The following is a 13,195-nucleotide window of genomic DNA, read 5'->3' on the forward strand; positions in this document are numbered from 1 at the left end:
GAGGGGGAATAAAAGCCATATTAATGCTCAAGAATCCCCATGCATAAAATGTGGAGGGACCCACAGAACAGAAAGACACAGTACTTGTAGCAGCTCAGGGATAATACTGGCAAAAGTTCTTTGGGGAAAGAGTGGGAAAGAGGTAACAAAAATCTCAGTCTCTTACCATGGGTGTAAGAGGTGTTTAGCAGGATTTGCAACCTTTAAGGCTGACAGGACTCCTACCTGAAAGCTCCTGATTCAGCCCCACTTGCGAATATTCAGACAATCAGATGTGCACAGATGTGATGGGAAGCAATATGAGAATACAACAAGATGACACCCCTGGGTGTAAGGACTGGTCTCAACAATTTTCTACTGCTATAAATGTATCTCTACAAGAATAAGCTATACCAATATTTTATATATCTATATCTTATCTGCTTAATGTGCAATGGCAGTCAGAAAAAATAATAGAATGTTAGGAAGCATTAGGAGAGGGATCGATAGTAAGACAGGAATATCATAATACCACAATGTAAATCCATGGAACACCTACACCTAAAATATGGAGTGTAGTACTGGTAGCCCCATCTCAAAAAAGATATATTAGAATTGGAAAAAGTAGAGAATGGCAACAAAAATGATTAGGGGTATGGAACAACTTCCATCTAAGGAGAGATTATGAAGACTGGGACTGTTCATCTTAGAAGTAAAACAACTAAGGGCGGAATATGAAAGACGTCTATAAAATAATGAATTGTGTGAAGAAAGTGAATAAGACACAGGAACCGGGGTGTCTCAATGAAATTAATGGACAGCAGATATAAAAGAAACGTAAGGAAGTACTTCTTCACACAATGCACAGTAAACCTGTGGAACCTGCTGCCAGGGGATGTCGAGAAGGCCAAAAACATAACTGCATTAAAAAAACAAAACAAAAACAAAACAAAACCTCAGATAAGTTCCTGGAGGATAGGTCCATCAATGGCTATTAGCCAACATGGTCAAGGATGCAACCTCATGCTCTGGGTGTCCCTAAACTACCGACTGGAAATGAGGATATGGAAGTAGAAATTACTAAAACAGCTTTATGGGACCAAATCAGGGGGCCTGGATAATCTGTGTCCAAGTATATTAAAGGAACTGGCACATGAAATTGGAAGTCCAGTAGCAAAGATTTTTAATGAATTCATAAACTCTGGGGTCATACCCTACGACTGGAGAATTACCAATATAATACCTATTTTTAAGAAAGGGGGAAAAAGTGTTCTGGGAAACCACAGGCCTGTTCGTTTGACCTGAATTGTATGCAAGATCTGGGAACAAATTTTGAAAGAGAAAGTAGTTAGGAACAAAGAGGTAAATGATAAATCAGGATAAAACACAACATGGTTTTACAAAAAGGTAGCTTGTGCCAGACCAACCTGATATCTCACTTTGAGAAGATTTTTTTTAGACAAAGGAAATGCGGTAGATCTAATCTATCTGGATTTCAGTAAGGCACTCAATATGGTTCCACATGGGAAATTATTTGTTACATTGGAGAAGATGGGGACTAATATGAGCACTGAAAGGTGGATAAGGAACTTGTTAAAGGGGAGACAACAACAGGTCATACTGAAAGGTGAACTGTAAAGCTGGAGGGAGACTGCTAGTGGAGTTCCTCAGGATTGGTCTTGGGAACGATATTATTTAACATTTTCATTAATTGCATTGGCACAAAAAGTGGGAGTGTGCTAATAAAATTTGAAGATATCAAAAAATTGGGAAGTATTGCCAGTACGGAGAACAGGAATACCATACAAGAAGATCTGGATGACCACAAAAACTACAGAGATAGAAATGGGATGAAATTTAATAGCACAAATTGCAAGGTCATGCACTTAGGAACTAATAACAGGAACTTTTGCTATAAGCTGGCGTCTTGTCAGTTGGAAGTGACAAGGGAGGAGAAAGGCCTGGGTGTATTGGTCAATCACAGGATGACTATGAGCCGCCAATATGGATGCAACCGTGAAAAAGGCTAATGCAATCCTAGGATGTATCAGGTGAGATATTTCCTGCAGAGAGCAGGAAGTGTTAGTACCATTATACAAGGCACGGATGAAACCTCATCTGGAATACTGTGTGCAGTTCTGGTCTCCCATGCCATGTTTAAGAAAGATGAATTCAAACTGGAACAAGTGCAGAGAAGGGCTACTAGAATGATCTTCTGAGAGGAGACTCAAAGAGCTTGGCTTGTTTAGCCTAACCAAACAAAGGCTGAGGGGAGAAAAGATTGCTCTCTATAAATACATCAGAGGGATAAATGCCAGAGAGGGAGAAGAGTTATCTAAGTTAAGCACCAATGTTGACACAAAAATAAATGGATATAAACAGACCATCAACAAGTTTAGGCTTGAAATTAGACCAAGTTTTCCAGCCATCAGAGGAGTGAAGTTCTGGAACAGACTTTTAAGGGAAGCAGTGGGGGCAAAAATCCCTAACTGGTTTCAAGACTGAGCTTGACAAGTTTATGGAGGGAATGGTATGGTGAGACTGCCTACAATGGCATGTAGCCCATCTGCGACTGCTAATAGCAAATAACTCTCAGCAGCCGGCGATGGGACTAGACAGGGAGGACTCTGAGTTACTAGAGAGAATTCTTTCCCAAGTAACTGGCTGTTAGGTTCTTGATGACATGCCTAGAATCCAAGTGACCACCATATTTGGGGTCAGGAAGGAATTTTCTCCTGGGTCAGACTGGCAGAGACCGTGGTGGTTTTTCACTTCCTCTGCACCATGGGGCATGGGTCACTTGCAGGTTTAAACTAGAGTAAATGGTGGATTCTCTAATAAACAACAAGGTGTCTGGTGGCACCTTAAACACAAACAGATTTATTTGGGCATAAGGTGCCACCGGATTCCTTGTTGTTTTTGTAGATACAGACTAACACGGCTACCCCGATACTTGACACCATCCATGGTGGATTCTCTGTAACTTGAAGTCTTTAAAACATGATTCAAGGACTTCAGTCACTCAGCCAGAGCTAATGGATCAATTACAGGAGTGGATGACCAAGGTTCTGTGGCCTGCAATGTGCAGGAAATCAGACTAGATGATCATGATAGGTTTCAGAGTAGCAGTCGTGTTAGTCTGTATTCACAAAAAGAAAAGGAGGACTTGTGGCACCTTAGAGACTAACCAATTTATTTGAGCATAAGCTTTCGTGAGCTACAGCTCACTTCATCGGATGCATCACGAAAGCTTATGTTCAAATAAATTGGTTAGTCTCTAAGGTGCCACAAGTACTCCTTTTCTTTTAGATGATCATGATTGTCCCTTCTGGCCTTAAAGTCTATGAGACTGCCAGACGCTGGAACTGGGTGACGGGATGGATCACTCAATAATTAACTTGTTCTGTTCATTCCCTCTGAACCATCTGGCACCAGCCACTGGTGGAAGACAGGACACCAGGCTAAATGGACCACCGGTCTGACCCACTATGGCCATTCTTATAACTGTGTCCACACGAGGGTTGTGCTGCTTTAATTAAACCAATACAGTTGTAGCACAGGGGCTCTCAAACTGGGGGGTCGGGACCCCTCACAGGGTCACAAGGTTATTACATACTGGGTCACAAGCTGTCAGCCTCCACCCCAAATCCTGCTTTGCCTCCAGCATTTATAATGGTGTTAAATATGTAAAAAAGTGTTTTAAATTTATAAGGGGGGGTCACACACAGAGGCTTGCTCTGTGAAAAGGGTCACCAGTACAAAAGTTTGAGAACCACTGTTGTAGCAGTACAAGAACTGTGTGTAGTTCAGCCCTAAGTCAGGAATCCACAAAACCTACAGAAGAGTCATGGTTAAGGCTACGATTTTAGTCACGGAGGTCAAGGCAGTTATGGATTCTTTGACTTTACCGGACCACCGTGACTTCTTCCACTTCAGCTGTCAGCAGCTGAGGCAGCGGCTGGAGGTGGGACAGTGCACCCCTGCCCTGCTGCAAGAGCTTGCAACTGAAAGCTGGATAGCTGGAATCAGGACCCTACAGCCCCTGCCCTGTGGTTTGCGGGGGTGAGGGGGAAGATTGCAGCTGGGGCCCCGCACCCCTGCCCAGCAGCTACAGCTGGGGCTGTGCACCCCAACCCTGTGGCTGAAGCCGGGATTGCACACCCCAGCCTCATGGTGGGAGCTCCAGCTGCAGCCATGCGCCCCTGTCCTGCAGCTGCGGCCATCTCCAGAGTGGGGGGGCTGTGTGCTCCCCATGGCTGCAGCCTCTGCTGCGGCTGCTGGAGCCGGGGGTCTTGGCCTGTCAGTCCCCTCTCCCTCCCCCACCATGGGACTCCATTCCTCTCCCATATTTAGCTCTGCCCCCAGTTATTTTTTTATTAAAGTCACGGATAGGTCACGGGCTTCGTGAATTTTTGTTTATTGCCCGTGACCTGACCGTAACTTTGACTAAAAATAACCGTGACAAAATCTTAGCCTTATTCATGGTATATCCTGAAGCAAAAGGTAAAAGTGTTCAAAAAGCATTCTAATGATTACCCAGGACAGTAGATATAGATTATAGCTGAGCTATTGTGAAAGGCGCTGCAGTTGTCAAACTACTGTGGCACCCTTGAACTCCCCCTTAAATAGCTATCAGTACAAGAAAAGAAACACAAATGGTCTGAAAAAGCCGTCATCGATGTCAATGATGTATACCGCAGCTATTCAGGACATCGCCATTATAGTTCCTATGCTCTAGTGGTCACCGTATCTTGACCTACAGATATCAGCACCAGCAAAGGCAGCTAAGCAACATAAAAATGCAGGTTTCAGAGTAGCAGCCGTGTTAGTCTGTATTCACAAAAAGAAAAAGAGTACTTGTGGCACCTTAGAGACTACCAATTTATTTGAGCATAAGCTTTCGTGAGCTACAGCTCACTTCATCGGATGCATACTGTGGAAAATACAGAAGATGTTCTTATACATACAAACCATGAAAAAATGGGTGTTTACCACTACAAAAGGTTTTCTCTCCCCCCACCCCACTCTCCTGCTGGTAATAGCTTATCTAAAGTGATCACTCTCCTTACAATGTGTATGATAATCAAGGTGGGCCATTTCCAGCACAAATCCAGGGTTTAACAAGAACGTCTGGGGGGGGGGGGGGGGAGGGGAGAGAGAGAGAGGAAAACACAAGGGGAAATAGGTTACCTTGCATAATGATTTAGCCACTCCCAGACTGTATTCAAGCCTAAGTTAATTGTATCCAATTTGCAAATGAATTCCAATTCAACAGTCTCTCACTGGAGTCTGGTTTGAAGTTTACTTATAGCATTTTCAGATTGACTCCATCTGAAAACAAGCCTTGCAGGTTTATGTAGAGATTATAATCATTATCAACGTTCTCTTTTTTACACAGAGGTCTCTCTGCACCAACTCCTTTGCCTCCTAGGATGGTACCAGCAGTTCCACCAGGCACGACAATCTTATTCTGAACCAAATCCAGGAGACTAGATTAGTATTACCAACTTTACTCAGCAGTAAATAAAACTGAATTTGAGAATTCAATCATTTAGCTTTTAATTTCCAGAACATCAGTTGATAGTAGACGCACTGTCTATTTCAGGGGTGAACAAACTTTTTGGCTCAAGGGCCACATTGGGGTTGTGAAACGGTATGGAGGGCCAGGTAGGGAAGGGCGTGCCTCCCCAAACAGCCTGGCCCCTGCCCCCTATCCACCCCCTGACGGCCTCCCTGAGAACACCCCCCCCCCCCCGCCCGATCCTTGTCCCCTGACTGCCCCCTCCCAGGACCTCCTATCCTCCCCCAGAACTCCACCCCCATTCAACCCCCCCCCCCGCTCCCTGTCTCCTGACCACCCACCCACTAGAACCTCCACCCGATCCAACCGCTCCCTGTCCCCTGGGACCTCCGGCCCCTTATCCAACCTCCCCGCTCCCAGCCCCCTTACCGTGCCGCTCAGAGCGGCACAACAGGCTTACTGGAAAGCCTGGGAGGTGGGCAGGCGCAAACCACGCTGCCCGCGCGGCGACAAACCTACAGGGAAAGGGGTCAGCAGGGGAGGGGCCAGGGGCTAACCTACCCGGCCAGGAGCTCAAGGGCTAGGCAGGACGGTCCTGCGGACTGGATGTGGCCCGTGGGCCACAGTTTGCCCACCTCTGGTCTATTTGGTATAATTCTACAGTTTTGACTGGATTTCTTTGCCCTGGGCTGATTGCCTCTTTGTTCCAACCCTTTCCCTCTGGACTCTCCCTCAGTCTCTTTGTCTCAGCTTCACTCCCCACCTGCCCCTCTTACCCTCTTCTCCCCTGCCCCCCTCACCTTTCTATTTAACTTATCCCCCCCTCAAGTAAACCTCCCCCAAAAAAGAGTAGAACTAGCATGACATTTGCCACCATCACACTGTTCATTCTGCTTGTGTGTTATAACCCTTCTGTCTTGTCTATTAAAAATTGTAAGTTCTTTGGGGAAGGAACCATCTACTACTCCTTGTCTGTACAATGCTAAGTACAATGGGACCTCATTTTCGGCTGGCCCTTTGCAATACCATAATAAATATGATTAATAATATTTTTTAAAATTAGAAAGATAGGGTCCTTCTCTACCCACTCAAGGCTGTGTGATAAGACAAAGACATGATGTGCTCCCCCTGCCCTCCTCCAACAAGAAGCCACTAAAATAAAAATAACTATATGATTGAAGCTGAGAGCACTTATGTAGAACTGCAGCATCAAGAGCTGACGTAACCCAGCACTTGAGGCACAAACAAGGTTCACATATAAAGATTTCACCAGAAGCAACTTCACTGAATTGCTGAAGTACCTGGGCATTGAGTCACATTACTACTTTAAATAATGTTTTAGGTCTGCCTCCTTTTGTGTTTTTACTGTCTCCCCACCTTTAGTCCTCAATTCACTATTTCAAAAAATCTAATTCAGATTTTCTATAAATCTTTTAACATTTGCTATTTGTTTCTATTACATTTTTTGTCTTCCAGTTGGTCTCACCTGTTTACACTCTTCTTCTTTCTCCAGCATATATTTTCCCTTTCAGTATTCACTTTAGCTCTCTGTGCTTTTTTACTTCTTCACTCTTCTCTTCTTCCTTGTACGCCTGTCTGTGCCCCTTTTCTTACCCTGCTACAGCCAGATTATCCTCTCCAGACCACTCCACTCCTTGATACATCAAGCTCCACATTTCCCACACTGCAGGTTCCTTTCTCTACTCACCACTTTGTCTCTTTTTTTGTTTCCTCTGGAAATATCCCAAAGGTAAAATGACAAATACAGCAAAGCTGTAAAGCAAGCAACTCCCCCCCTCCACTGTTTATACTCTAGAGCAGGGGTAGGCAACCTATGGCACACCTGATTTTCAGTGGCACTCACACTGTCCGGGTCCTGGCCACCGGGCTCTGTATTTTAATTTAATTTTAAATGAAGCTTCTTAAACATTTTGAAAACCTTATTTACTTTACATACAACAATAGTTTAGTTATATATTATTGACTTATAGAAAGAGACCTTCTAAAAATGTTAAAATGTATTACTGGCACGTGAAGTCTTAAATTAGAGTGAATAAATGAAGACTTGGCACACCACTTCTGAAAGGTTGCCGACCCCTGCTCTAGAGGGTTGCACGCTGTTGCTTCTGTAGGCCAAGCACATTGCACAAACCAGGGACTACTTGCATTCCTCTACTGCCTACCACAAGCTAAGCTGTGCCACCCTCCCATCTCCATTATTTCAGAGACTCCCTGAAACCTCTCTTCCCTGATGCCAGAGTGAACCCGCACAGTCCTTCAGCCACATGCTAGGGGCTGTATCCCTACCATATTAATGTTCTCCACTGCCCTCATGGCAGGGGTTCTATGTGCCGTCCTGCTTTCCATAACATTCCGACGCCCCCATAGTTTTTTTTCTTTCTTTCTTTCTTTCTCTCTCAAAGACAACTTTAATGGGGTCAATATTTTAAAATTGTACTGGAAGGGCAGAGCTGAGATGGGGCATTATGCTGGAAAGTGTTAACAGCTCCCATCAACCAATTCTTTGATCTCAGTCTAGACAGTTGCCAGGGCCTCCATGTGTCCCCCAGTTCCCACTTTTGGTTTTTCCAGTTTTCATCAAAATCAATATGGGTTCTGTCCATTGACGCCTCTAGAACATTCCCTAATATTTTGGACTTATCAGATGCAGAGTTCAAAAGTTATCATGTTACATCCAAACACAGAAATGCCATCTAATTGTGCATTAAAGCTTGTCATGGAGTCAATTACAGTACTCAAGAGTTAATTTTCATCAATGGTGTATTAATACCGCAGTTTGTTTCGGGAACTTTTTCTCTCATTGATTTAGAGTTATCATCATCTCCATCGGAAAGTTTACTGGATGGAGAGATACTCTTTCACAATACCAAAAAATCAAAACCCACAACAAACAATCACAACACTAAACTCAGTTTCCTACATTCTGATGCAGAACAAATTTGTTTTAACACAAGGAATATCCAAAGGCTCCCCAAATTTCAAGATTTTCCAGTGAACGTTAATGAGCATCCATACGATCCTTTTTCCAACCGTGAAGAGTGATGCAGAGAAAATTTCACATCAATTAATAAACTGGATAGTTAACTAACAAACCCAATATAGGATTGTGGAGAAGACACCAAAGCAGGGTTAACCTATATTAATGGGTTCAGAGAACAGTGATTTCATTTCACTATTCAGCTATAAGTAGGTACACAGAGCACATGGGAGCCAGGGGGAAATGGAATGATAAACCCCACACTCGCTCAAACATATGCATTGAAGGAGAAGGATTTAGGTTGTTTTTTTTTTTTTAATCTATGCGCATGTTGCCAAACTTGCCAGACAAAATGTAAGAGAGCAGGATTAAAAAACCCTTCTCTCCCCTTCCAGGCTTTTATACCTACAGCCAGCAAAGAGTAGGCACAAGGTCTACGATGGCTATACCCCAAATGGCAACAGAGCTCACCATGAATAGAGAAGTCCTAGGAACACAAAAGCAGACCATCTACACCTTACAGACTAGAGCAGGGCCTGGCCCCCTCCTGCACGCATGGTGAAGGGGGAATAGTGAGCATCGCCGCCGCCCCTCCTCCTCCTCCTCCCCCGGGGGGGAATAATCAGCATCTCCTCCTGCCTCTCCACATGGAAAAGGGGGGGAGGGGGAAATCAGTAACTCCCTGAAACACCTCCTGCCCCACCACTTGTGGGGGGATGATCACCCTCTCCCGCAATCCTCCCCGGCACCTCCTGCCCCTCCACAGTACGTACCAGCCAGCTCCCCGCCGGGGCCCCAGAGCCCCCCCCGCCTGCCCCCCAGGGACCCCACAGCCCCCCTCGGGTCCCCAGGGACCCCCCTCCCAAGGCCCCAGAGCCCCCCGCCTGCCCCCCAGGGACCCCACAGCCCCCCTCGGGTCCCCAGGGACCCCCCTCCCGGGACCCCAGAGCCCCCCCGCCTATCCCCCAGAGCCCCCCCGCCTGCCCCCCAGGGACCCCACAGCCCCCCTCGGGTCCCCAGAGCCCCCCCTCCCGGGGCCCCAGAGCCCCCCCTCCCCTCTCTCTCGGGCTGGGACGTGGGAACCCTGCCCCGCTCTCACCCCGCCCGAGAAGCCCCCTCCGCGGGGGGCCGCCGCTTTCTCCCGCCGGCCCTCGCCTTCCTCGGCGCCGCCGTACTCGATCTCGCCCTCCTCGGCGGCGGCGCTGGGCTTGAGGCGCTTGGCCTGGCTCTCGTAGGCGCCGTCCTCCTCCTCCTCGTACTGCTCCCCGGACGACGACGGCGACGACATGGCGACGGCGGCCCGGCGGCGCACACACAACGGGGCGGGTGGCTCGGCCGCGGCCAGCAGCAGCAGCAGCCCCGGCGACGTCCCGCGCCGCTCCCTGCTCCGGCACCGGCAGCCAGGCAACCGCTCCCGGGCGGCGATTGGCCGGGCTGCTGGAGGGGAGCGCTAGGATTGGCCGAGCGGCAAGCCCGTCACGCGCCGCGAGCCACGCCCGCCCCCCTCCGCGAGTTCTCCGAGGGCTGGTGACTGCGGCTTGGGAAAGCCGGGGCGGGGCCGGCGGAGGGGGGGCGAGGCGCGTGCAGGGGGGCGGGAGCGCGCGGGGCGGCTTGCGCGCGCGCATGGCCCTGATTGGGCGGGGCGGCCCCGCGTGCCGTGCGCTCGCGGGCCGAGCGCCAAGGCCGGGCGAACCGCAGCCCCCCGCCCCCCCCCCCGCCGCAGTGGGTGGCGCCGGCGGGTGCCTGGGGCGGAGCGGGGCCCGCCGCCCGGCGTGAGGGGCGGGCCCCGGCGGCGAAGCGGGGCCGCCCGGGGGGGAAGGCCGCACGGTGCCCCAGCCCTGGCTGGCCCGGGCCACGCGGGCGCCGGTGGCAGGGCAGAGCCCCCACAGCCTTGCGGGGCTGGAGGCCGCGGGGACATCCTGCGGCAGGGAGTTCCACCGTCTAGCTGTGTTGGTTTTGAACCTGCCACCTTTTCAGCTGACTGGCCCCTTGCTGGTGACTTGTGAGACCGGGGAACCGAGGCCGCCGTTTCCTTTCCCGGCTTGTGCATCGAACGGCCAGGCTGGGCCAGAGCAGTGGTCCCTGCAGCCCCGCACCCTGTCTGCCGACAGCGGCCAGCGCCAGGCCCTTCAGAGGGAACGACCAGAACAGGGCAGTTATCGAGTGACCCAGCCCCTTGCCGCCCACTCCCAGCTTCTGGCAAACGTCTAGCCACGCTTCAGAGCGTGGGGTGGCGTCCCTGCCCATCCTGGCTAATAGCCATTGATGGGCCTGCCCTCCATGAACTTGTCTAGTTCTTTTTTGAACCCTGTTACAGTTTTTGGCCTTCACAACATGCCCTGGCGAGGAGTTCCACAGGTTGACTGTCTGTTGTGAGAAGTAGTACTTCCTTTTGTTTGTTTTAAACCTGCTCCCGATTAATTTTATTGGGTGACTTTTAGGATGTCTCCTCTTTTTCATCCCCTTTCTAAGGGGAACAAATCCAGTCTCTCTTCCCAGGAGATATCTCACTGCTCCTAATTAATCTCCTCACCCATTCACCACCCTGGGCTTCCCTTTGCACATCCTTCCACCTCCACCCCTGACAGTGAACCTCTCCTCACAATCCAGCCTCAGTATTGTCACCCCCCAAGCATTGAAAAATCACGACCCCAGGTCACCTGTAATCATGAGAATACGTATATGTATTCCAGGAGTTGGGGCTTTAAGAAAAACACCAAAGATCATAGAATTTGCACAGAAGTTGGCAACACTGATATACCAGGCCCCTCAAATCTTGCCACCCTGACAACGTGATTTTTGGGGGCCTGACTGCTGGCTTTTGAATGCATGGGGTTTACAATACTGCACCAGTTCAGCTGAAGTCAGGGAGCTGCAGGTGCTGAGCACTTCACTAAACATCAGGCAGTAGGTCATGTGGAACACCTAGTCATTCAGGCACCCAGATTAGTTGATAAGACACTTAAAAGTTTTAGCCTGTGTGATTCACTCAGGATCACGCAGTAAGTCAGTGTTAGAGCTGGGTCTCCTGCCGCCCCTGCTCTTATCACTTAACGCTATCTCCTAGCCATATGCCGCATCAAATAGCAAAAATATAAAATACACGAAGGTTGGTTATACCTGCTGTAATGGTTCAACAGCAGATTCTTATTCATGGAGAGATTTTTCAGAAGATACTCTCAGGAAACTTTAGGAAGTCCTAGAACCCCAAACTATATAACATTGAATACAAGTAATGACATTTCTCCCATACTGGCAGCTGGCCCCCTCCCTTTCCCAGGAAACAGCAGGTAAATTGCAGGAGAACCATATAAGGGGAGTGGGAAGTGTTATATAACCATCACAAAAGGGACAGCAGCTCTCACTATTGTAAACAGAATTACCAAGGGACACACAGACACCCCAGAGAATGGCGAAGCAGGCACAGAGCCAGGTTCTGATCAGCCTCTCATGCAACTCTGTCAGCCTCAGACCCAGCATTTAGCCTCCAAACTGTGCCTTGCTCTGAAGGAGGTAAGGGTCAGCTCTTGTGCCTTTGTGGGGTAGCATGGCCCAGGGTTCACCCTCTTACGTGAGAAAGGATTATTCTATTGCAAATTTACCCTGCAAGGTTTGTGAGTGTATAACAGCCTGTACTATCGCTGTGTGTATCCACATTCCCTGGTGATTGGTGCTAGTAAACACGCATAACAGGGCCCATGTGTTGTTTCACAGCCTTTGCTGCTTGCGTATGTTCAGATGGCACAAGGAGTATATACTGCTGCTTATGTTGTACATGTCTCCTTGATGTTTGTAGGGGTTGGAAGGAACTTCTCAAGGCAGGGGTGCTGGAACAGTTTTTTTTAGTGAGGGTGCTGAGAGCCACTGAACCAAACTGTAAACCTTGCATACGACGGAAACCACTTGAAGCCAGGGGATGCAGCAGCACCCCTACTTCCAGCATGTATATCTTGAGGTCCTTTCCAGCCCTACGTTTATATGATTCTGTGATGCGCTGATGAGCCCATACCCATCTTGAATGACCCTTTTGTGCATGCCTGACTGTGCACATGGGAAAAAAGCTATTTGTGTTTTGTGCATGGCTAAGCCTTAAAGCACCCTCAGGCGGCTTTATGCAGCACTCTTTGGCTGCCTAACCCATGAAAACATGGAGAAGAACAGTGGTTAAAGTAGAGCAATGGAGGATAGGAAGTTCACACATTTGGTTAGCCTTTACCAGCTGGGGGGGGAAGGGGTGGTGTTGGGAAAAATTTTTCTTTTTAATTAATCTGTTGTCTTTCTTGGCTTTGTTCTTTCTGTTTCATTCTATTGAATTGCTTTATTTATCTTTTCCCCTGTCTTTTTCAGTGCCTCTTTTCCCTCAGTCTATATTTCTTGGAAAATTTCAGTGTATTGTTAAGACTGGTGTCCAAACAGCTAAAGCTATATCTCTGTTTTGGGGACAGCTTGTAAGAGATTAATATCAATTGCCATTGAGATTAAGCTTTCTTTTCTCTGTACTTGCCATTTTTCTAAGTACCCAGCACGTGTTATTCCAATGGACATAAATGCTTACCTGCAAAATATGAAGTTTCTAATAAATTTCAGTTATATGGACTGTAGTTTTGGGGTTTTATCAGGCATGACATTCTTCCAGGATGTTGTCTGCTGCTGATCTGAATTATAATTAGATAAATTCCACTGCCTTTATGGCATGC

The 13,195-nt window shown here is 48.1% G+C and overlaps 1 protein-coding gene across 1 annotated transcript in view; it reads right to left on the reverse strand.

The window, feature by feature from the left end:
- The window catches only part of HNRNPLL (heterogeneous nuclear ribonucleoprotein L like), a 40,331-nt gene extending 30,426 nt beyond the window's left edge, over positions 1-9,905 (reverse strand). Inside the window, exon 1 of the mRNA XM_048842250.2 lies at positions 9,598-9,905. Within this exon, the coding sequence (XP_048698207.1) occupies positions 9,598-9,786 (189 nt within the window). The 5' untranslated portion in view covers positions 9,787-9,905. The remainder of the gene's footprint in view (positions 1-9,597) is intronic.
- Positions 9,906-13,195: the final 3,290 nt, after the last annotated feature.

The sequence above is a fragment of the Caretta caretta genome, chromosome 3, assembly GCF_965140235.1.
Source record: "Caretta caretta isolate rCarCar2 chromosome 3, rCarCar1.hap1, whole genome shotgun sequence".
In the NCBI taxonomy this organism is placed as follows: Eukaryota; Metazoa; Chordata; order Testudines; family Cheloniidae; genus Caretta; species Caretta caretta.